Below are 25,593 nucleotides of genomic sequence, written 5' to 3' on the forward strand. Positions count from 1 at the left end.
AGGTTTCCCGCTAACCGGTGCCTGATAAAAACTCCATATTGAATGCTCCTCCAACGCTCCATGACTCTAACCAAACCGGAAACCACAGAAATCGACACCTGGATTTTTTGTGAGTGGGGCCCACACGTTGGTGGAGATATTCCCGCGTTGAGTACGTGACACCACGATCTAAGGATTTTTTTGCCAAGTCAGACCAGCATATAGCCGGCATATGGCATATGGAGTTTTAAAAAAAAAAAAAAAAACTGTCAACGCGTTTTGAGGGATCGTATAGGAAGCATACACGTGGCTGATGAGTGATGGGTCGTGATTGTGTATGGTCAAGGGTTTGAAACCGTGTGGACTAGAATGTATTTAATGTTTTCGAGAAATTAAAATTATCATAACTCAAGATATCGTGAACTTTGCGAGAAATTGAATCATTGGAATTGTGAGCCAAAGTGAACTCTCTACGGTACACGAATTACCACGTGGCAAAATGTTAGATATGGGTGGGTCCCTATCATGGTGTACACAAATGTCCAATTCCAATCAATCTTTCTCATTTCCTTTGTTCTTTTCCTGTTGACTATGGGTATGACAAAGAAATTTATGTACACGTCAAGTTGAAGACAATTGTTTTTTTTTTTTTTTTTTGGATGCGAGTTAAAGACAATTGTTTAGTTTGTATGTTGTCGATACATTATGGGATTTCAAGAGTTCAAGGGTTCGGTTCTCTTGTCTACACTTTGGGTTATGAATCACTTTCTCTTTTTGACTCTTTCTATAAACTCATAGGCATTAATCAATAATCAGCTCAATTAGAACACATGAGTGAAGAGATTCTATTTTCATTGCTACTTCAAAATAGATATTTGTTGTATTTTGTAATTTTTAAGAGTTTTTCTTCATCGTGGATGACGAAAAGCTTGATCCATAAAAATATATAAATAGATCAAAGTACGATCGATATAGTTCTACCATCCATCTCAGTTATTTAATAATAGATTTTTTTATTTTTATTTTTTTTATATTTTTGTGATTTTAATAACTTTTTTTTTGGTAAACATGCTTTTTAATAACGTAAGTCATACTTTTGACCCATATAGCACATACCCAAGGGCTGAGGTTTCCTTAACGCTGAAGGAAGAATTCCTGGTCATCATTGCACTTGGATGGGTGCAAGAATCCTAACATATATTATAAGATCTCAAAACAATAAATCATATAAAATTTTACGGGAAGTAGTTTTCTTTCTTGGAGTGTGGCCTACGCCAGACTCTCATTTGTTATCTCGGAGAAGAGATAACAGGAGTAATATGCCCGACTTGATCTGGTGCGGAGCGCTGGAGCCAAAAGCCACCTTGAATACAAGAGGTGGATGAAATGACTACCTTATCTTAGATGAGCTCCGTTACAGGATAAGATCCTTTTCCCCACACTCCTACCCAAGTTTTTTTTTTTTTCCCCTCAAATTTTACTATTAACCCAAGTGGGCTTTTTTGTTTTGTGGGTGGGGATGGGGGTAGTTTTAGCGATCACCAATACATTGTTAGTCACGTGTAAGAATGATTTAATAGTTTTATACTTTGACCATTGGAAATGGCTAAATGTGAAATTTTATATCAAACAACATTATAACTTAACATGTATGGGCTTTCCCCCCTTAATTTTGTCAATGGTTTCTTTTGAGTTCATGTTAGTTTCTATTAGGATCTTCATGCATGCCTACAAAATTTCAGTCCGATCTAACCTATCACGTGATAGACTAAGTATGTTTCTTACGTCCACTGAATCAAAAACCTTATTTTATTATTTTTTTCATTGATATAATAGAAACTAAAATAATTATAAAAAAAAAGTGCAAAAAATGGTGCACCAATGAGAAATTGAACCTACCTAAAAACCCTTATACTAACTTAAATAAATAGAGATAAGACACACTAGAGTATTGGATAATCATATAGTTGTTCATCTATTCTATTTTAAAAGTGAAATCTCTGGTTGTTGAGAATTCTTTGGCATAGTAAACTTTTAAATACGACTCATTAAAAGATGGAATGGATTCTCTCTACATGAGGCACATGTTCTATATATGAACTTGATTCCCAATGGGTGGAAAAGGGAAAAGTGGAGTGTCCAGCCTTGAGCTTATCATAGCTAAGATATATAATCAAATCTCATGTTGCCTTGTTTTGACTGGTACATCTTAATTAAAGGTGCCAACTAGAGCAATTGGTAAGAGTCTTGGCTTGTTGTAAGTAGATTTTGGGATCTAATCCCATCTTCACCTAGGGTTGGATCGTATCATAATTGCTTCTCTATTTTTTATTTTTTTTAAAAAAAATGCTGCCAAGGCGCATGGTTACTACGCCCAGATACAGGATCGTGCAAAATTAACTCCCAACCCCTCTTAAAATAAAAAATCCCATGTGTTGATGCCCTGCACCAACTCTTTATCATAAATGCTTATTTGTTCTTAAAAAAAAATAAAAATGGAAAGAGAATGCCACCCGATCACGAAGCACACACCATCCCTATGCCCTGACACAGGGGCATACGAAATGACCGCTCCCCTTGGAACCCCAAAAATAACAAGAGGTGTGATTCTCATTTTGTGCATCCCTGTGTCAAGGCGCAAGGGCGATGTGTTTGGTGCGACCGAATGGCATTCTTTCTCCCAAAAAAAAATAATTAAAAAAAAAAGAAAAAAAGAAAAAGAAGGTTCGCCCTTCCCACTTTCTAGTAATTCAATATTATATCCTTGGTGACTTGTGGCGCATACAATATGTAAGTTTTAAATAAGGTTATCATGTGTTCAAGTGTTCAACTCTCTTTTGGGACCTACTTATCAGAAAATAGAAAAGGTTTAAAAAATTAGGATTGGACCAGAGATAAAAGCTGATTTGTATTGAAATTGTCCATTACCTAATGAGCCAAGACAATCTGATGTTCCTCAAAGATTGGCCACCACCCACCAATCCACTTTGACATCATATTTTAAAAAACTTTGTTTAAAATGTCACAAATATTTTTGAGTTACTTTTTCCCCCTCCCCCTTTTGCAATTTATGGAATGATAAGCATGGATCTATAAGGATCTATATATATCCATGTCACAAGAGCTTTTTAATAGATCAAGAGCCTTGAGAGCATGGATTTAAAATTGGATTAAGCTAATTGGCAAGTGATCCATACAAGGTTTCTAGGGTTAAGGCGAAATCTTCTGATTTCCCAACCGATCTTAATAGAATCAGATCAAAATCGGCTGGAATCAGTTACTTGTTTTAAAACCCTACTTGAGAATGAATTCAAAATAATAGAATGACAGAGAAATACCATATGATTCCATTAACTATGAAATGACAATTCCATTATTTTGTGAAGTACTCTTTTTTTTAATCACTTGTTACTATGATTCCGACTGATCTTAATAGAATCAGATCAGAATCGGCTGAAATTAGTTACTTGTCTTAAAACCCTAGTTGAGAATTAATTCAAAATAATAGAATGATTGAGAAATACCATATGATTCCACCAATTATGAAATGACAATTCCATTATTTAGTGAAAAAACTCTTTTTTTTAATGACTTGTTACTATGCTGATTTTTTGGGTGAAACCTCACCGGTGAGAGTTTATGGATATAAGGTCTGAAATGGTGCCATCACAAAGACAAACCCAAAATTAACAAAGCTTACCCAAATGGCAAGGGATAGGACCTTGTGACAAAGGCAAAGTTCACATATTCTAGTGTTAAATATCTCTTTTAATAGATCACAATTTCCATAAGTGTGTAGTCTCCCAAGCCACTTGTTTACACCTTCTTGTGCTTTATATTCTTTAGTGCTCCATTTGGTACCATAGACAGTGCAAGGGAAGTATATATTTCAAAAGGGCATGAGAATAAAGTGATAAAAATAAAATACAATATAGTTTGACCATTCTCTTACTCAAGAAAGTGAAAAAGGATAATCTTTGTTGCTTTTTTAAGTTAGGGTAAAAGAAAAAGAGAATATTAACTTTTTCTTTGCATTTGTTTGGTAAAGAAGATGCATAAAGTTAGTGACTAAGGTACATCTAGATTGTTCTAGTGGGAATCATGATAGATATGCTTTATCTTTTTCCCAACAAAAAAAAAAAGGGGATAAACCATTGATAAGTTTTACTTAAAATCGATATATTTCATTGCTTAATGGAAAATAGATAATTAGCATTTAAATCCTATTTACTTTTCTTTATTTGGCTTCGATCACCAACCACCTATGAAGGCCTTATTCCATGGCTCTAATATCTACCATGTGACAAATGAAGTCATGAACGCTCTTTTTAGGACTTGTTTATACCTAAGAAATCTTCGAATGATGAATGACTAAGAAACTTGTAGATTTATCGTGTGTTTTTTTCTTCTTTCAATTTGTTTTTCGCTCAAAAAAAGGATTGTGGCATCGCTCATAGGATAGTTGCATTTTACAGTTCATTTTCATAGGGTTTTATTGGAAAAGTAGATTTTCTTCTTGGCTAATTGATTTTGTTATGAGTTCATCTGAATGGATGATTTTGTTTACCACAAAGCAAGAGGGGGGGGGGGGGGGAGAGGGAAACCTAAAACCCAAATTTATAGGTAGATATAAATTAAGGTCCCTTACACATGTCGAGGTTTAGACCAAACAAAGGTGGTTAACTCTTACTAGTTATGAGTTCATCTTTATTAAGAATAATTGTTGATGGCGATGCCGAAGATGGTTTATTCTTTTTAGTTTTGCACATGTTTTTTTTTTTTTTTTTCTATCTATGAATTTATTCATTTTTCATTAATATTCATTGCTTACCTTTTAGCCAAAAAACAAAAGTAGACCAGGTGCATGGTTCATAAAGTTTTGATAATCTTTTGAAAGAGGTTGAAAATATGAAACTTTTTGAAAAATAATTGAAACATATGAAAGACTACAAAACCTCTACAAGTAACAAAATCTAGATTATACTCTATCCATCAAATGGTTAGAATAACACAACACTTTGCCTTCTAGCAAAAGTCAGTGGCCTATGGACAAAGGCCTTTCTAGGTGGGCCATGTAAAGGGACATTTTGCTTTTCTTACCTTCATGATGGCTATAATTAATCTTTACTAAAACACTAAGATGCATTTTTTCTTTACATACCCAAAGGGACATAGAACTGTAGAATGATTTGAGCTGATATTACATGGCAAAGTGGTTCATGTTCAAAGGATCTAGAAAACCATTAGACTCTCTCTCTCTCTTTTGAAGGTTTCAATTGAAAGTAGTGATAAGGTGGTCCCTTAATTCTCCCATTAGCACCCATGAACTGTCTGGCCTCCACAATAGATGGGTACTCCTCCATGAATCTGAAATAGTCACCATTGTTGGGTTCTGTAACTACATAGTTTTTTAAATGAGCAAACTTGCAAGATAGAGACTGTGAATCTGCTCATTGTTTTTGAGAATCCCAACAAGAAACATGAGGACCATTGGGACCAGAAGATTGATCTTTGGGGAGTGAATGTAACAGTACATAACCAATAGGACAAACAGGAAAGGGAGAATGTTCTCTGTGCCGCAGCGCAGGCTGCGCCCCAGGCACATGGGCAGCCTGTGCAGGAGGGCAGGGTGGTCATTGCGCTCACCCCCATGTGCCTGGGGCAGTCTGTGCTGCGGCACAGACAACAGCGCCCCAACTGGAAAATAAGCCCAGGCAAGTGCCTCAGCCACAACTCTTAATCCTTAGTAGCAAGACTACAAGAACACTGCAGGAACCCAAGCTGCCGAGGTAAACAAAAAGAAAGGGAACACAAACTTAATGCTACAAGATGAGGGCTATATATAGCTGGAACTGGTAGAGTCACTATAGCTGTTAAGAAGAAGCTGAGGTGAAGATGGCAAACCAATCTGCAGGTAAAAAAGCCAAGTAAACTCATATCACAAAACCTCATAAATAAATATTGGCAGAAAACAAGGATCCGTTTGGACCATTTCCTAAGGGTGCCAAGAAAGATAAACAAGAACTGATGTGAGGATGAGGAGAAAAAAGTCCTGGACATCAAATTAATTGGTTCCATTGCTCTCAGGAAGTTCTTAGTTTTTTTCCACCATTTCTTTCTTCATCAGCTTGTTTCTCCAGGCCTTAGTGATAGAAGAACTGGAAAGTTAAAACGAGATGGATGTTGATATACTCTAAAATCCATATTGGGTAAAGATAAAGTGCAGTCAAGAGAAAGATGGATGAAGACATCAACAGAAGATTGTTGTGCTTAATATAATCGCAAATAACACATTATGGAAGAATAATTTCTGGCAAAGATGGAAATATTAAAAATTCGAAAACAATTTGATGATTATATATACAAGAAGAAAAGTCCAATACATGATAGGTCATACAAGACAAATAGACAGTAGACATAGACATGTTTCAGAGTATTGGAATCTCATAATTGTTTCTTTAATGATACTTAACGCGATCCACGATCATAGAAGAATCAAACATATTAAAAATGTAGGATGGGAAGAAGTCTTCAAGACAAATTATTTGTTTGCTGATGATTTTGACTTTGTCAAATTACATAGATTTAAAAGCAGGACTGAGAACAAATCACGGTTTCATCTATTTCCATTGTTATCATCAGTTTTAACTAAAAACTGGGACTAGGAGTACCTGTTTTGAAGACCAACTAGAGGGATCAAACCACAACAAAAAGCCAAATGTGGAACCCAAAGGGTATAGTATTATGATTTTGTGCCTAAGACTGATTTTTAGACATAGGTATCAAAGGATAGTGACCTCCAATTTCAGTAACAACTAACAAGTTCTAGTTTGGAGCTAATCAAAGAAATTGTTTGCACAAATAAGATCTTAACTATCTGTTTTACTGTAGCCACCAACCATTGAAGTCTGCATGAGCATAAGATAAAATATGGAATTTGATAAAAACTTAGAGAAGAGGTATTCATCATTTTCTTCACTGACCAAGTGTTCTGTGGCATAATAACCGAGTAGAATGCTGGTGAGTATCTGGGCCACCAAGGTGTAGTAATGAGTATTCTGGGCTTAGAAGGTGCCTACGCCACAGCTCATTATCCTTAAGAGAGAATGCAATGAGTATCTGGGCCACCAAGTTGAAGCAGAAGAAAGGGACGGCCACCATTCAGTCGAAACACTTTGGCTGTTGTTGACAATGAACCCAGAGTGTGAAGACAGCAAACCAAATTAGCTAGCTATCAACATTGACAGGAAAAATGCTAACTACCCAACAACCTTAACATCGATATGCTGACATTGTTTTCTCAAGGGTACCCAATCCTGCAATGAAAGGTTGAGCAGAGCACGAAGATTAGGATGTCAAATTGATTCCATGTCCCCCAGATGTTTTCTGGGACTTCCATCATTCTTTTTGCAGCTTCTTTCTTTTGTTTTTGATTGTAGAAGTCAAAAAAGAATCAAGATCTGTAAGAACATGGCCTCTGAATCACACTTCCTTGGATCACAAATCCCAGCAAATATATAAATAGATGAAGGGCTAGGTTTCATACTGGCTAGTTTCACTGTATCTTCAAAGAAATTTAACCCAAAATTGAGACTTGTTCCAGCTTAGATTTTTTTTTTTTTTTTTTGGGGGTTGGGGAGAGGGGGGGGGGGGTAAGACAAATAATCAATTGGGCATGCATGGTGGCAAGGGTTCCTCACGAGCTTTATAACTCTTGTTATTACAAGAAACAAATGTGACGCAAAATTCTGTTGGATTACTCCTGAAACTGCATGTATCATAGTTGATAGTATCACCATGCCTACACTTGATGGGCCATTAGAACAGTGTGGACATCTTGTCCATCAAACCCTCTGCTCAAAAGTGGTTAACCCAAGTAGTAAAGATTGAAAAATAAAAAATATAGAAAAACGGTTATAGCTTACAAGAAGGGAAGTCCAATGCATGCTGGGCCTTGCAAATGAGATTGGCCTCAAAATATATTACTTTATATTTATTTTGGTCAATAAGAGTATAGGACTGGGGATATAGATGTGTGAAACCCCATAGTATTCTACGCTTGCATTTGTTTCCAAATGACATTCACGGTGCGTGTGATCTCATAAGAATATTTAACACAAAAATGTTTAAAGAATATATTAGGGTTGATCATGCCTTTGTAAATGTTGCTGACTTTATGAAATTCATAAAATAAAATAAAATAAAGAGACATAGGCTGTAGGTTTAAAAATCAGTCCAGGCAATGAACCAGAGAGGGTCTGCCACTACTCCATATTTCCAATTTTGATCATCAGTTTTCTCTGAAAACCAGTTGTCTTTGATTCAGTTCAACCAGCCATTCCGGTCCAATTTTTAAACCTACTTTTTTGGGTGCTTACAACTCCCCCTAAACCCCCAAACCCCAACCCAACCACCCCAAGTGTTGGTAGAAATCCAATCACAGGGCATGGCAACAAGATGCCACCACTCTTACCAGCTGCACTAGCTGGCACCTTTCAGTCCCATATTTTATATTGATTGATCATTAGGTGCCAATTCAAATGTTAGTTATTACTAGACTAGGAATTAAAAGGTTACATAAAACAGTGGAAGACTACAACTATAACTACATCATTTGAGAGAAAGCAGAAGAGATAAACTCATGTGTACAAAAAACTGATGAAAAGAGAAACAAAAACTTCTGCCCTCACTTCCTCTTTCCATCATCTTCTCGAAATGAATTTGTTTTCTTCAATGGTAGAAAGACTGGAGAGATTAAGTGATGATGGATGACCATTACCAACACATAAGTATTGGCAGCCAAGAACAATAGGCTTGCTAACCACAGTTGAATAAAAACATTCTTGCCTTTGAATTCAAGCAGATATCCCCACATCAGCCAATGCATTTGAGCTCCAACCCAAAAGAAAGTGCAGGACAGACCTTTCCATTTCATCTTCATGGTGTTCCATGGCATTATCAGAGGAAAAAGGCAAAAGAACCACACAAAATACTGTGCTGTGATGACCTGTCAATTCATATCATTTAAACCCATCAAACCATAAGGCAAGGGAATGTGACAAAGTAATCAGAACTTTGATACAGTAAAAACCATGAGTACCATGAATCCAATGGGTTCTAGTATTCTCAACTTTATTAAACAATCAACCAACACAAGTATTAAAGCAAATCAAAGAGTAGTAAGAATACAAAGTTATTAATGCTCCAACTCACCTTGTTGAATGCCACAAATGCAACTGTCTGTACGAAAAGGCAGAATGGGAGGTCTTGGGCAAAGCATAAGGTGAGAACCAGCTGTACCAGTAGCTGTGGCAGGAAAGAGAAGAGCTTTTCCACCGTTGAAAACCCATGTTGGTGATGAAGATAGATATGATAGAAATATATGGAGAAGTTGTGCCTTGGATCAGTGCGGGTAAGATGGTACAGCAGCGCCTCATGCAAGAATTCCCAGCCATAGAGATGGTAAAAAAGGCCAGTCCAAAAGAAGAACATGGCCCCAGATATGAACCCAAAAAATATCCTGTCTTTCGTTACAAATCTCTTCAAGAGAAAACATAGAGACGTAAGAGAAAAAGTTTCTGTGCTCCTAGAACTTTGGTCTTGTTTTTGCTGTCTAGAACTCCATTTCTGAAGAACAGGAGTCCGACCAGTTTGAAAGTTACGTTGATCAAGAACAAGGAGAATAGGAAGGGAATAGATGATCGGGTAGATTCTGAAATGGACAACAAGCCCATAGTAAAATGCTGCCTGTAGCACACGACCTGTAAAGGCAAAAACACAGAATGATATGAACATAAATGACATATAATAATACTTACATAGCACACCATTTCTTACTTAGATGTGCAGGATAATTTTTGCCGCTTAAAATAAATCTAAAGGCGTATCAGTAATGTTAAACAGTATTGTTCCACAGGAATTGAATAAAATACACAAAGGAAATCAATAAAGATGTTCACAAACTATTTTCCCAGTGTCTTCACCCACCTTTCCCTATCTATTGTGAAATGACTAACTACCCAACTACATGTAAAGAATTTCGAGCAAACATGCATTCAGCAGCAATATAAATCAACCTTACTGATAATTAGAGTAATAAAGTGTAAATAGAAATGTTATTAGAAATGACTCTGGTTTTCATACTGATTTATAATTCAGCATTAGTTACCCCATTCTCCATATTTACAGCCAAAACTCCATTACACTAATCCTAGTCAAATCTTGTTTAACAGGAAAACCTGGAGAAACGTTAACTAACGTAAATTCTAAAAATGTAGACATCATCAGAAACTGAGACCCAGATGTGTTTTCACATGAGAACCAAGTGAGGCCTTGGATTATTATATAAGTAACTCATAAACCTATCCGGTAACACCAAAATCAAGCCACAGAGAAAATTTCATAACACAAGAAATATGGCCACTCACTGAAAAGATAAAATTAAGGTAAAAATACAATATATATAAAAAAGAAGAAGATTATGATAAAAACTTTTCAGTGATGGCTTTGGACAAATGCACAAAATTCAGAGATGAAATGAGTACCAAAAATTAACAACAAAAAAAAAGAAGAAGAACTGGCAGGCCTCCTACAGAAATTAAGACCAAAAGAAGATTATGATAAAAACTTTTCAGTTTTGACCAGCCACAGAAATAGGCAAAGACACCAGTTGTTAAAAGTGGTATAATCTCAAAATCCCAAAAACATCTTAACTACTCCCTATTTAGTAAAGACAAAGATTTGTGCTACCAACTGAAAAAAGAAAAACAGTTTCATGAGCACAACTGAGGTGATGCAATTTGTTGTTGAGATTGAACAAGTCACAAAAAGAAGGCAGAAGAGAACATTTCTTTTTAATGGATACCAAAAGGGAACGACCCTTCTCATTACTATGCCTGCTTCTGAATCTGGGGACACTTCACTTCCGCGTTTCTTTCTATCTGACATGAATCATTTTCAGAAAAAGTCAACTTCTGGGATGCAGGGCTCCCAGAAGAAGCTAGGCAAACTGTTGCTATTAGAACTACCGCCTTCCACTGATCAACCTGCAAGTGCCCCACTTCTTCAGCAGTTAATGATCCCATTTCATTACCAGTGAGTTCACCGTCTTCATCAGCCATAGATGACCCAGTTACCCCACAGGAGAGCTTTCAAGCATAACCAGCAAGTAGTCATCCACCACCACCGTTGGATGCTGATGACTAGATAGAAGATAATCAGTTGGCAGGTGTTCCAATCCAACCACCGATGATTGACCCACTTGCTTGACCAGAAAATATTTCAACATTGCTTATCAAGGCTGCCCGCACGGTAAACAGATATTCAGATGATTGTTCCAACTTTCTCAGAATATGATCAATCCAGGAAGCTTGTTTCTCAACAACTTCCGAAGTCCACAGTGACAACTATGACTGAAGTACATTATAGTGGGATTTTCATTGTTTTTAGATGAGCTCCAGCAACATGTCTAAGTTCCCATTCATTTATTTTCTTCTGTGTTCTCCGGTTCAGTGGGTCTAGTTTTTTCCAGCCTCCTATCTCCTGATCTTCAAGAGGCAGATGAACTAGTAATTTCTAGTCTGAGTATGTCATGAGAAATTTGGGTACTTGTGTATGTCTTTCATCATTGGTTTCTGCTGCATTCCATGCCTCTCTGGGTTTTAAGTAAATTCCTACTTCCTTACCTCATTATTTTCAGAAGGTGGATATAGGATGTGAGTAATTTTCTAGTTTGTAGTATATTGTGAGAATTTCTGATCTTGTACATGGGTTTCATTATTGACATGACATGCAGCAAATTTTTTATTGGCACAGCAATTTTTTTACGGTAGTTATTCTGCTCTTTTAAATTATTGACAGTTACTGTGGAAAAGTGGCTTACCAAACTTAAAGAAATGAGAAGTGCTGGTGTGCCACCAGATTCTCTCTTCTTTTTTTATTATTTATTTTTTTTTTTTTGGGGGGGGGGGGGGAATGGTTTGGGTTTGTTAAGCCTCATAAAATGAAGGAAATCCGCCGAGTTCTCTTACTACCCCCTTTTTTTAAGTAACCAATCTAGAGTAATTTATATTGGAAAACCAAGAGAAAAATAAATTGGAAATTAGCAAACAAGGGTGGCAGAACTTACACCATTCATAAGACAAATTATGATCCAAAGGATCATGGCACACACAATAGGCTCACAGTTTCCACGAGTTCCGATAGTGAAGGTGAATGGGTTCAAAACCCAAGCTGCCACAGAATAAAGGCGCAGATTCTCAGGAACACCACGTAGCTTCAATATGGTATGGATAAACAACCCCACAAGTAAATCTGCAAAAGAACAGAGTACAATTTTGAGGGATAGTGGAGATAAATCAAATAGATTTTTCCTACGTTAGTGATAGAAAGAGAAAAGTAGTTCTATATATACAGATGATCCTTAACTCCTTATTAGTTAGTTACTCAATCAGACTAGACACACACAAAACAAAACTAATATGCATGAAAATCATTCCAAATCTTCTAAACTAGAGCTGGCTCACTCATTTAGCCATCATATTTATTGGGTTTCTTAATATGTTTCATGTCCTTGTTTCCCTTCTTGGTTTTGGTTTCATTTTTTCTTTTGGGGTGTTTGGGGAAGGGGTGAATTGGGTTTTCAAAAAGGAGATCAATAAGCAAATTCCTCAGGCACATATCCAAAAAACAATTATTGAGAAGATTATTCTAAAATATTTTGAAGGAAATATCAAACTCAAAATGAACATTCACAAATAGTACCAGTGTCGTTTATGCCCTAAATAAACGACGTCAAATGCATAGCTAACCAACTGACATGTTTTATAAATTATTGCAATTGAGCTTTCCCTTCCTTCAACTAATGAAAAAACAAATAGAAACTACCACAGAACCATATTTGCACTTAACACCCAATCTATTATATTTTAGTAGCTCCATACTTGTAAAAGAAACCATGGCGAGGTCTTGATGCTGGCAAACCAGTCCATCTGGGTCTGGTTAAGCCTTGTTTCAAGCCCTTATAGGGACATATGGGCTTTAGGCTGATTAAATTTGGGTTATTTGATGTACCATACCTTATTATAAACCTGTATAGAGGGGTATGTGGTTTTATACTGGAATAGTAATTCATTTAAGTGTCTTTTTTATTTACTACTAGTAGTAGAGTTTAGTTGAGCGGTGAGCAAGTATGATGCAGTTACAGGTGTCCAATCAGGCTAATTGGGCTCTGGATTTAGCCCATGGTTGGGTTCCATGGGCCTTGGAATTGTTATTTTTTGGGGTTTTTTTAACGTAATGGGCCTCTTTATAAACCCATGAGTTGGAATTTAAGGGCATACACGGGATTAAGTATAGGCCTATAGGGGTAAAGTTTATCTAATACGCAGGGCCCATTATTCTATTTTATTTCTTAGTTGGGAGTATAATTAGGATTGGACTCAATCTTATCATTGTTTCTAGCTTTTTAGATTAGATTAGGAAACTCCCTCACAGCCTACAGTTGGAGGATAGAGTCCCTTTCTGTTTTTACTTACTTTTCTTTTGAGTGAGATTGAGTTGTCTTTAAGTATGTAAGGCTGTTAGCAGCCTCCCCACAGATTTGATAATGAGAAGATTTAGTTTGAGTTTGAAAATTGAGTGGGATCTCCCATTCTACCCCACCTCCTTCTTCTCTTTCCTTTCTTCCTATTCTCTCCCGCGGAGATCGATACTGCTAATCTTCTTCTTTCTCCTCCATATTTCTCTTCCTGTGATACCTTGCTTCCTCTCCTTCTCAGTTGATTGCTGAAGATACTGAAGAAGATTTTCTGCTGCTAGATTTCTCTATAGCAAAACTTGGATATAGCTCAAGATGTAAGCAATGTGAGATCACCACCAGCAGACCCTATTGTTTGTTCTGCATTATTTGGTATCACAGCCAAATTTGAAGCTCTTCATCATGGAGGTTGTGAATATATGACTTATTACTTTTGATGAAAGATGATATTCGTAAACTCCAAGAGAGTGTAAAGAGAACATTCATATTTGAATATCCATGACCATGAACCACTGTAGCTGAATGCTATAATCCTTTCCTCCTGATTCAGATCAGCCTAATTATGATCCCGATGACGAGATTGAAGCAGAGGAATTGATCAAAAGTCCGATTGAAGATGTGGAATCCAAAAAAACAGATCACAATTGGGCTAACACAATTTGACACTGTTTATAAGAGATTGAGATGGTTGATTTCCTTCTTCCTCCACAAATCTTGGATGTGAGGAAGCCGAACGTTACTGATTTTGGTCATGAGAGGCGTTAGATCATCGCATCATCAAAGTTGACAATCGTGGATGTTGATAGAGTGGTGGTGATTCTCCCCTTTTTAAAACTCATGAGATGTGTTAGATCATTGTATCATCAAAGTCTTACCCCCGCTTCATGGAGATGCTGTTTCCCGACTCAAACCCGCAACCACTAGGTCACAATGGAGAAACCTTACCGTTGCGCCGAGGTCCGCCCTCTCCAGACCCCGTAGTGGCGGGGACCTTGTGCACTGGGTATGAGTGTCCAATCGGGCCAATTGGGCCTTAGAACATTTTATTATAACCCATTGTTGGGTTCTATGGGCCTTGGAATTGTTATTTTTGGGGTTTTTTTATATAATGGGCCTCTTTTATGAGCCCAAGAGTTGGGATTTAAGGGGGTACACGGGATTAAGTATTGGGGTAAGGTTTTTCCAATACGTGGGGCCCGTAATTCTGTTTTATTTCTTATTTGGTAGTATAATCAGGATTGAATTCAAGCTTATTCTTGTTTCTAGCTTTTTAGATTAGATTAAGAAACTCCCTCCTAGCCTATGGATGGAGGGTAGAGTCCCTTTCTGTTTTTTCACTTACTTTCCTTTAACGAGTGAGATTGAGTTATCTTTAAATATGTAAGGCTGTTAGCAGCCTCCCCACGGATTTGATAATGGGAAGATTTAGTTGAGTTTGAAAGTTGACTGGGATTTCCCTCTCTCCCCTCTCTATCCCATGTCCTTCTTTGTCCTTTCTTCCTATTTTCTACCCCTAGCAAATCGATACTGATAATAATAGTTGCCATGGCATCTAGGCAACCCAAGGCATTGGAGGGGGTCCAAATGCAAGGCGACACCAACAAGGTGCCCACCTAGGCAACCAAGGCGCCTGGATGCTGGGCAACACCTGGACAACTATGCTGCTAATTTTCTTTCTTTTTCTTTCTCCTTCATATTTCTCTTCCTGTGATACCTTGCTTCCTCTCCTTCTCTGTTGATTGCTGCAGATACTGAAGAAGATTTCTGCTGCTAGATTTCTCTATAACAGAACTTGGATACAGCTCGAGATATAAGCAGCGTGACCTCACCACCAGCAGAACCTACTGTTTGTTCTGCATTAAAGTGAGTTTAAGTCTTATTAGGAGTCTTCTATTGCAAGCACTTGGTCAGTTTATGATGCAGATTTATCACCAAATAGGGCTTGTTTCATTGGGAATAAGTCTAGGGTTGGGTTACATACATGTTGGGCCTTTGATCCCATGGGTTTCTAATGCAATAGGCTACTTTTATGGGCCTAAAATATGGGTATATAGGTTGCATACGGGATTAGCCCAATACTTAGTTTATTTTTATGTTTTTTAATTGAACCGGTTCAAATTGGTTGCATCCAATTGGTTCAATTTAAGCGATCATGTGACTTGATTAAGTGGTCATGTGATGTAGGTTGGGCTGGATTAGGACTCTATAAGTCCAGCCATGTTTTGAGTCTATTTCCTTTAGTATTCTAGTTTCCTAGTTAGTTTAAGTTACCTAATAGGTTAGAGATAGGGTTAGGGGCCATTCCTTTTTAGTGTCTAAGTCTATTTTTGAGTCTTCTATATAAGTTTGTAAGGGAGGCCAGCATTAGATACGAATTTGATTAATAAAAATTAGTTTTATGCTTGCTGCCATTGCTGCTGCTCTTTGTGAGTGTATATCCTTCTGGATCTCAAGGTGGTGAAGGGTAGGTGGACTCCTGCGACTCCTTGCATTGTAAAGATCGGGAGGCTCTTTCAAATCATCAAGCTGCTGCCATTGTTCCTGCAATACAGTGAGTTTGAACCTGTTTTCTTATTTTAAACCTTCTTCTATCATCCTTCATCTTCCCTTAGACCTAATCCACAGTCTCCTCCATCCATCAAACCCTAATTCTCCATTAAACCTGCAACTCCTACTTCAACTAGGACTCCCTTATAACTACAGATCTGGCCATCAATTTCGAACCATACTTCCAGCCTATATCCCCCACACCTCTCCCTACACTCGACCTTAAACCCAGTCCATAATCCCCACTATATCCCCTCCTTTCCTCCACTCCATTAAACCCAAAACCTGCAACTCAATTCTATCCAGAATTGCAGAATTTTAAAACCTTCCCAAATTCTATTATTTTTATACCATATTGACCCCCCTAGACCTGCCCGTTAATACCCTATAAACCCCTTTCCCAATATCCAACCCTAATCCTAGGAATTGACCTAAATCCAAGTGCTGTCCATTCGAACCAGCAACCCTTTTTGTTATTTGATCCTATTGTTTGGCTCCTAATAGGTCTCCTACCTATCTAGGACTACATTAAGTGGTATCAAAGCCAAGTTGTATATGGCATTCCAATTCTACCACCTCCACCAGATGAACAAGGTTTATTTGCCCTACCCTCATATGATAGTGATGATGGGGCTGATTACTATGAAGACTTGGGTGAAGATTATGAAGATACCCGAGGAGTACATGTTGTAGCACGTATATTGATGGTTGAAACTGAAGGTGAAGATTGGCGACGTAGCTGCATATTCAATACTCGTATGAAGGCTGGAGAACGCACTGCTCAGATTATTGTTGATAGTGGCAGTTGTGTTAATATGGTTTCTGAAAGATATGTGTAGAAGGCCAATCTGAAGCGTGAAAAGCATCCTCTACCTTACAAGGTTGCTTTGCTGAATAGCAACAAATTAGAGGTAAATGAAAGGTGTTATGTTCCTTTACAACTCCAACACTATGCTGAAGAGGTTTGGTGCGACATCATCCCAATGCAAATGACTGATGTGTTATTGGGAAGACCTTGGTTATATGACAACGATGTTGCTATTTATGGAAGAAAAAATCAATGTGTGTTTCAACACAAGGGACAACAGATCATTCTAAATCCTCTTAATCTACCCTCTGAGATGCGCAAACGACAAATTATGCGCACCAACCAGAAGGGGACAGATTGTGAGAGTAAAGTCTTAGCTGTACCACAGAAGGAATTTGAGCAGACCAGCCATGATTCAGGTCTGATCCTAGACGTGGTTACACAACAAGTTGCTGCCCAGCCTGAGGTCAAGTTAGCACAGCCCATCAAGGAGTTATTGCATGATTTTTCTGATGTAGTGTCAAAGGAGGCTGCAAAGCGAGTTACCCCACTGAGAAATATTCAGCATGTAATTGATTTGGTGCCTGGTTCTACTTTACCAAATCGCCGACCTCTGGAATGAATCCTACAGAGCATGATGAACTCAAGAAGCATTTCGGAGAGCTACTCCAAAAGGGTTTCATTCAAGAGAGCCTAAGTCCTTGTCTTGATACAACGGGAAATGAAGAGGTGATTCCACAGGAGAACAATGACCTGCAAGATGTTGTTCTTGAAGAGGTGGAGCTTGTGTCTCAAGCATTAGATGAGATGGTTACTAACACTGAAGATCTATAGACAAGACATTCACAATTGCTGTTGATTCAGAAAAGGAACACATAGAGTTTGTTATGCCACCATAGTTCTTCGAAGAGAAAGCTCCACGCCTTTAAGATTTTATTCCTAATGTCCCTGCTTCACCGGAATTCTGTTTGGGGATGGTCAAAGTTGCCGATCACATGTTGATTCCCCTTCATCACTACAAAATTCGAGGACGAATTTTTTCAAGTTGGGGAGAGTTGATGCAGATTTATTACCAAATAGGGCTTGTTTCATTGGGAATAAGTCTAGGGTTGGGTTACATACATGTTGGGCCTTTGATCCCATGGGTTTCTAATGTAATAGGCCACTTTTATGGGCCTAAAATATGGGTATATAGGTTGCATACGGGATTAGACCAATACTTGGTTTATTTTTATGTTTTTTAATTGAACCGGTTCAAATTGGTTGCATCAATTGATTCAATTTAAGTGATCATGTGACTTGGTTAAGTGGTCATGTGACAACTAAGTGGTCATGTGATTAAGTTGGCTGGATTAGGACTCTATAAGTCTAGCCATGTTTTGAGTCTATTTCCTTTAGTATTCTAGTTTCCTAGTTAGTTTAAGTTACCTAATAGGTTAGGGATAGGGTTAGGCCATTCCTTTTTAGTGTCTAAGTCTATTTTTGAGTCTTCTATATAAGTTTGTAAGGGAGGCCAGCATTAGATACGAATTTGATTAATAAAAATTAGCTTTATGCTTACTGCCATTACTGCTGCTCTTTGTGAGTGTATATCCTTCTGGATCTCAAGGTGGTGAAGGGTAGGTGGACTCCTGCGATTCCTTACATTGTGAAGATCGGGAGGCTCTTTCAAATCATCAAGCTGCTGCCATTGTTCCTGCAATACAGTGAGGTTGAACCTGTTTTCTTATTTTAAACCTTCTTCTATCATCCTTCATCTTCCCTTAGACCTAATCCACAGTCCCCTCCATCCATCAAACCCTAATTCTCCATTACACCTGCAACTCCTACTTCAACTAGGACTCCTTTATAACTACAGATCTGGCTATCAATTTCGAACCATACTTCCAGCCTATATCCCCCACACCTCTCCCTACACTCGACCTTAAACCCAGTCTATAATCCCCACTATATCCCCTCCTTTCCTCCACTCCATCATCCTTCATCTTCCCTTAGACCTAATCCACAGTCCCCTCCATCCATCAAACCCTAATTCTCCATTACACCTGCAACTCCTACTTCAACTAGGACTCCCTTATAACTACAGATCTGGCTATCAATTTCGAATCATACTTCCAGCCTATATCCTCCACACCTCCCTCTACACTCGACCTTAAACCCAGTCCATAATCCCCACTATATCCCCTCCTTTCCTCCACTCCATTAAACCCAAAACCTACAACTCAATTCTATCCAGAATTGCAGAATTTTAAAACCTTCCCAAATTCTATTATTTTTATACCATATTGACCCCCTAGACCTGCCCATTAATACCCTATAAACCCCTTTCCCAATATCCAACCCTAATCCTAGGAATTGACCTAAATCCTAGTGCTGTCCATTCGAACCAGCAACCTCTTTTGTTATTTGATCATATTGTTTGGCTCCTAGTAGGTCTCCTACCTATCTAGGACTACATTAAGTGAAATCTAGGGGGTTATTTTGGTATAAAGAAGTTAGGTTTGGATGAGTTACGAAATTCTGCAATTTAGGGCAGAATTGGATTTAGGATTTTGATAGACAGATTGGGCTGCAACTAAGATCGAGTGGAGGGATAAGGTTGGACAAAATTTAGAGTGAGGCTAGGGTTATGGGAATCGATTAGGGTCAAGGGGAGGATTAAGAAGAGGAATGAAATTGCAGAATTATAAAACTACTTACTTGAATTAACACTGATCTCCAACAGTAGTAGATTGAAGAACTAGAAGAAGGACCTCCCGATCTACAAGATGCAGGATTTATCAGTTTAAGTTAGTTTTTTATTAGTAACTTTAAAGGACTCAAGTCAATCTATTTGGTCTTTATAAATAGGGTTGTACCCCTTTAAGAATTTAGTGTATTTTTTGGAATGAAATTTTGAGTCTATGTGCTCCGAGCATGTGTTATGTTAACCCATCTGGCCAATAGTTGCTCCTCTACTTCTTCTTCTTCATAGTTTTGGTTCATCTCTGCAGCCAGATGATATCCCTCTATTAGTTCTTGATGCAGCCCATGTAGGGCACATGACCACTCAAGTGAAGGCCCAACTTGACCAGCCTACACAACTAAGGAGATCAGCTCGTATTCAAGCTATAGAGCCCACAAGGCCCATGAAGTACTTAAACCCAAGACTAGGAACCAGTCCAAACAAGGCCGACCCTTAGCTAAGACCAACTCAACTCCAAGATCACCGGACCAGAAGAGAACCAGCTCAAGATTAACAAGAGCCTTACTGGTGGAGAATCTCTACAATGTCTCTTGAGCTATCCTACTGGATTGATAATGCGGAGAGCTTCTTAGTAGATGATGATTTGGCACCCACTTTCAAAATATCTTTGGCTAAGTTCTTTTCCTCTTGAGTCTTCTCTTGAAAATAACATCAAGAATCCTCAAAACAATAACCAAGGCACTTTGAAACAGGAATCAAGACATTATACTTATTGTTTAGAGCAACCAACAAGAAAGTGGAGAAAAAGTTAAAGAACAAGAAAGCAACTTGAATGGAGCGAAGGGAGGGGTGACTTACTTCTCTTCTAGGATGCAAATCAACTCCAAGGGCGGCCTGCAGCTCTTCTAGGATGTTGGTGAAGAACAAAACTCCTACTCTTCTAGGAAGGAAAGAAAGTACTTCAGGGATTTCAAGGGGAGAACTCTTCAAGGTTCAAGGCAATGCATAAAGCAATTTCTTTTATTCCCAAATTCAAGTCCCCGCAAGTAACAAAGATAGGACTTTTTATAAGTGAATAACATAAACCCTAAAATTCCTACAACATCTCAATCCTTTATTCAAATAAGGTTCCAATGGTTGAGATTACACCTTGATTTAGAAAAACTCTATAACTTCTTCTCCACTTTCTTGTTGGTTGCTCCAAGCAATACGTACAATGTCTTGATTCTTGTTTCAAGGTGCCTTGGTTGTTGTTTTGAGGAGTCTTGATATTATCTTCAGGAGAAGACTCAAGAGGAAAAGAACTTAGCTAAAGATATATTGAAAGTGGGTGCCACATCACCATCCACTAAGAAACTCTCCACATCATCAATCCACTAGGGTGGCTCAAGAGGCATTGTAGAGATTTTCCACTAGCAAGGCTCTTGTTAATCTTGGGCTGGTTCTCTTTTGGTCCGGTGATCCCGGAGCTGAGTCAATCTTAGCTAAGGGTCAGCCTTGTTTGGACTGGTTCCTAGTTTTGGGTTTGAGCACTTCATGGGCCTTGTGGGCTCTAGCTTGAATACGAGCTGATCTCCTTAGTAGTTGTGTAGGCTGGTCAAGCTGGGCCTTCCCTTGAGTGGTCATCTGCTCTACATGGGCTGCATCAGCTCTTCATCTTATTCTTTTTATTTTTCTTCTTTTCCCTCTTGAACAACTTATATTCTCTCTCTTCTTCTCTGTTTTCCAATATCAATTTCATAATTCTGATTGCTATCTCGCTGGTTATTGCTTCTGAAATTAAAATCTGACATTCTCAATCCGTTTGAGTCATAATTAGTCAGTTCCTTAGATCTGATCATAAATATCTGATATATTTTCTCAGTTCTTGTTTATAGCTTGAAAATTAAGCAAGTTGAGTTTCATGTATTTTCTGGTTTCGGATTTCCAATATTCATACGCCCATGGACAGATTTAGTAACCCTCTATACTCAACTAGATTCTTGGCCTGATCAGATTGTTGGTCTGTGAGATATTTAATTTCTCCTATTTCCTATCAGTTCTGGCCATAATCTGGTCCTATCGGTTACTTAAAGATCCTGGGCTGTTAGTGTGGTTCTTAAACTCGTGTGTTCCTAGAATCCATTCTAGAACCCTGAATCACATCAGGTCTTGCTTCCTTCCTCTATGCTCTTCAAGTTTGCGGCAATAACAGACTTTAAACACCACCAACCATGCAAGATAAGAGAAGAAGATTGAAGAGGGCTGAAGAAGGGAGAGGTGAGACTGCTAAGGATACCAGCAGGCTCGATATTCTCTGCAGCTCCCCCTAACGATTGTATTTATAATAAGTAAGAGACTTACATATTAGATATAACAAATAGGAATCCAAACTTAGAGAATAAGTAGGAATCCCCAGGACAAAACAACTCAAGATACTTAGCTAAGAAATAAGAGAAGACCTAATCTAATTAGGAAAGAGAAATTCTACTCTAAGAAAGAAAACTAACAAACCAAAGACATCAAGCCACGATAGGGACACTCCCCTTATCATGGCACACTATAACATTGCTAACAAAGTTCTTGTTAAGTAAGTGTTGAACTGATATGCCCTCATTCCATTTTATAGCCCTTTCCTTTGGAGCATGAATCACTTGTCATCCTTCCAGTCTATTCTTTCTTGTCATACTACTATCTAACATAATTAGCAATGCACTTCCTAGTGATAATTTCTAGTTCACAATCCTCAATTTTCAAATATATCAGTTCTTATAGGAAGGTTTTAAAAGGCAAAAGTATGATGCAACATTTAAGAAATGCCAGATGCATGAAACTTAAGCTCCCCCATTTTTAAAATAAAGAATAGTAATTAAAAATAAGAAATAATATACAGAAAAGGACAAAAAAAACAAATCGAAAACAGAAGAAAAATGTCTAAATCATTCAACCACCCCATAAAATGATAAAATAAGAAAAACTGATTTTTAGAGAAATATCTTGATGAGAAAATGAATTTCAAATGAGTTAATTAGTTAAAACATAAATATATCAATTGTAACAATGTGTATGTATGCAAATCAGAACAGGAAAATAAATAACTTCAAGAAAAAAAGTGAACCACAAAGGTCTCACACTTTAGCATGCATCTCCAGGCCATGACGTGTGAGCTCATTTCAATGGAGAAAGTACCTATGTATATTGACATTCGAGAAAGTTCCTCTTCCCAAAATGTATAAGAAACTATCATTTTGTACTCTACAAGTTCTGGATGACATAGGTATTGACACAATTTACATTCTCATTCATGTCTTCACTACAGGTATGTGACACAATTTACAAGTTTTTCCACTGTTAACAGCATATAGATTCTCTTTTCCTTTCTTCTTCATTTTTGTGCAACAGACTAATTGTGATATTGAGATATATTGGTAACGAAGAACATTTTTTTTGGAAAAGTAACCAAGAACGTTTATTACAAAAGAATTGATCAAATGCGCAGTACGAGAAACAGCCAACATTGTCCCCGTGAACACAAAACCAGGGAGTCAACTAGGATCACCCCTGTACCATCAAATACATGAGTGGTGGTAAAAGGTTCCTCCTTTCTCCTTTCCCTGTGGAAAATGAATTTTTTAGGAGATTCCCTAGGTTGTAGAGAACGACTAATAATTTTTGTTTAATAAACACAGATTACAGATCAGAAGTTCCCGAACCTATGTTGTTCAAGATTACCAAGTCAAACTCTAGAAATATTGAATCAAAGACTGCCTTGAATTGGTTCCCATGAACCTCAACCAAGATGAACTTCACACGACTCATAAACCACTGCCTTGGCTATAATAAAATGCAGCTCATTTCCATTTCATAATTGGTAGAAAATCTAATCGATACAACAAGTGTTCCTTGTTATGCAAAACAGGGGTGGACACTGACAGAGTGAAGAACCAGGTCACAAGAAACAAGATCCCAGTAAACAGATCCAAATAGCTACAAAATCTCACAAGTCCAACCGAAGTCACGATCGAATACAGACGTGAACAAAAATAACAAACCAGTAATCATAAATCGAAGGAGATAGCAGAGAATTGTCAATACCTGATGCAGAGAAGAGGAACTTCCCCCATGAACGATGAAGAACCGAATTGGGTATGAGCAGAAATGCAAGTAGAGGTGAATAACGATAAGTTGATCTATCGTAAGGAGATTTTCCAGAACCCATTAGAGCGGCTGCATCTGAGAAAACAAGGTAATCGACATCTGTGTAGCGAACTTCCATATGGGTATCCTGCCATTCTCCATACACGATCAAAAAAATTCGAAGGAGTGCCGAGAATAGAAGAAGAGAGCGAAAGTTTACTGATGCCATTAATGCGAAATAAATGGAACTGCAGCCGCCGTCGAAAGAAGGAAAGCTTGCTTAGTATAGAGCCTCCAGAGTCCAAACTCCAAAAGGTTTCAGTTTACAAAACTACCCAAAACAGTACTCCCTCTTTTTTACATTTTTTGACATTTTTGCCCCAAACTTCTCCTACCTCCCTCCCGACATCGACATCGAGTCTTGAGCTCAGAAACAACGTTGTTTCTCTCTGTGTCCGTCTCTTTTTCTGCTCTCAGATTTTTCGGCAATGGCGGTTCAGAGCATGGCAGTGATGTATATGATCCTGCTGCTGGCCTTGGTTTCGGTGATGGATGAAACTTCAAATCTGTGATCAACAACCTCAGTTTTATAAACCCTTTAATTTGCAGTGATTTTTTACCTTTCTCTGGGTGGGAGTAGACATTGGGATGGAGGGGTCGAGGTCGAGGTCGAGACTCGAGATCGAGGTCGGGAGAGGGAGGGAGGTATGGTGGTGATCGGAGGTGGGGGGAAGTCAGGGCAAAAATGTAAAATTCTATCCAAAATAAGGAAGGATTACTATAATGGGTATTTTTAGAAGGACAAAGTTTCCTCCCCAACCCAGTGATTGGAAACACAGATCCAGATGGCGCGTTGCCCGTAGCGGTCTGAGCAGCACAGACTGAGTTGTGCATGTAAAGACCGTCTTATCTCTACCCAAATGCTTTGCCCAAACCAGGGTAAGGCAATTATGCGCGTGCAGCCCAGTCTATGCCGCACAGGCTGCTATAGGCAACTGCACCGTAAACGATCTAAATTCCTGGAAACCCACCATCCTTGGGTTCACAAAAACCTCTTAGATTTTAGTATGTTTTCCAAAATACACTTAGATACCCCCTTTATGTTTTCCCTTTTGTAAATTGAAATCCAAAATTAGGAAATCTTGTAATTTTTCAGAAGTTAAGGGTTCACTGAGCATAAGAGGAGTAGGGAAATCTTGTAATTTTCCCCTACTCATGTATAGAGACTTTCCTTTTTTCAAAAGATTACTTGCACATTCCACTTGTTGTTTGGTTGGTCTACAAGGGATTGGGCTCCTCTCCTTGGAGGGCATCGCTCCATGAGGCATCTAATGGCTTGGTTGTGCCCAGTCAACCATTGAGATATGTGTGGTATAGTCCAACCTTTGGATGCCTCATTAGGTATTCGGCATTCATTGGTGATGCCCTCCAATGAGAGGAGCCCAATCCCAAAATATCCTTCTTTCGTGTCACTTTTTTCTCTCCTAATTAATGATACAATTTTTGGTTGAACGAATTGACATGGTTTTAATATATGGTATTGGTCCCTATGGATACTGGTACTGATGCCAATCGTGATATTGATTGATGATTAGTCATATTGGTCTGAAATTTGAATCAAATCGATTCTAAATAATAATAATAAAAAGAAACTCTGTTTTGAATGATTCAATTAGAATCAATAGGGATCATCCTACACCTAAAACCCAATATGAACAAGTCGATTATTGATCGAAATCAAGGCTAGATGATTCCAATATGACTTGATCAAAATCGGCCATTTAATTCTAATTCCTCAAACCATGGAGAGAAAACATAATACATAAAGAGTCATGCTCGTTACCTGATTATATGGAGTTATAGCGAATAATTGGAGATTCTTTCTATGGCAAGTATTGACTGGAGAACTAGACCGGCTAG

The 25,593-nt window shown here is 38.0% G+C and overlaps 1 protein-coding gene across 1 annotated transcript; it reads right to left on the reverse strand.

Moving 5' to 3' along the window:
* Positions 1-8,506: 8,506 nt before the first annotated feature.
* Positions 8,507-23,940, reverse strand: LOC122652792 (GPI mannosyltransferase 1). The gene is made up of 4 exons (XM_043846648.1): positions 23,632-23,940; positions 12,109-12,291; positions 9,193-9,740; positions 8,507-8,986 (listed from the first exon to the last, which is right to left on the reverse strand). Exons 1-4 carry the CDS (start codon positions 23,900-23,902, stop codon positions 8,666-8,668), a joined length of 1,323 nt encoding a protein of 440 aa, XP_043702583.1. The 5' UTR covers positions 23,903-23,940; the 3' UTR covers positions 8,507-8,665.
* Positions 23,941-25,593: the final 1,653 nt, after the last annotated feature.

The sequence above is a fragment of the Telopea speciosissima genome, chromosome 2 (assembly GCF_018873765.1).
Source record: "Telopea speciosissima isolate NSW1024214 ecotype Mountain lineage chromosome 2, Tspe_v1, whole genome shotgun sequence".
Classification (NCBI taxonomy): Eukaryota; Viridiplantae; Streptophyta; class Magnoliopsida; order Proteales; family Proteaceae; genus Telopea; species Telopea speciosissima.

Excerpts from the sequence above, each read along its gene's own strand:
- LOC122652792 (XM_043846648.1), bottom strand. The coding sequence starts at position 23,902 with ATGGCATCAGTAAACTTTCGCTCTCTTCTTCTATTCTCGGCACTCCTT. Across the intron at positions 12,292-23,631 it reads GTTCCTCTTCTCTGCATCAG|ATTTACTTGTGGGGTTGTTT; the intron begins GTATTGACAATT and ends GTTCTTTTGCAG. Across the intron at positions 8,987-9,192 it reads CATTTGTGGCATTCAACAAG|GTCATCACAGCACAGTATTT; the intron begins GTGAGTTGGAGC and ends ATGAATTGACAG.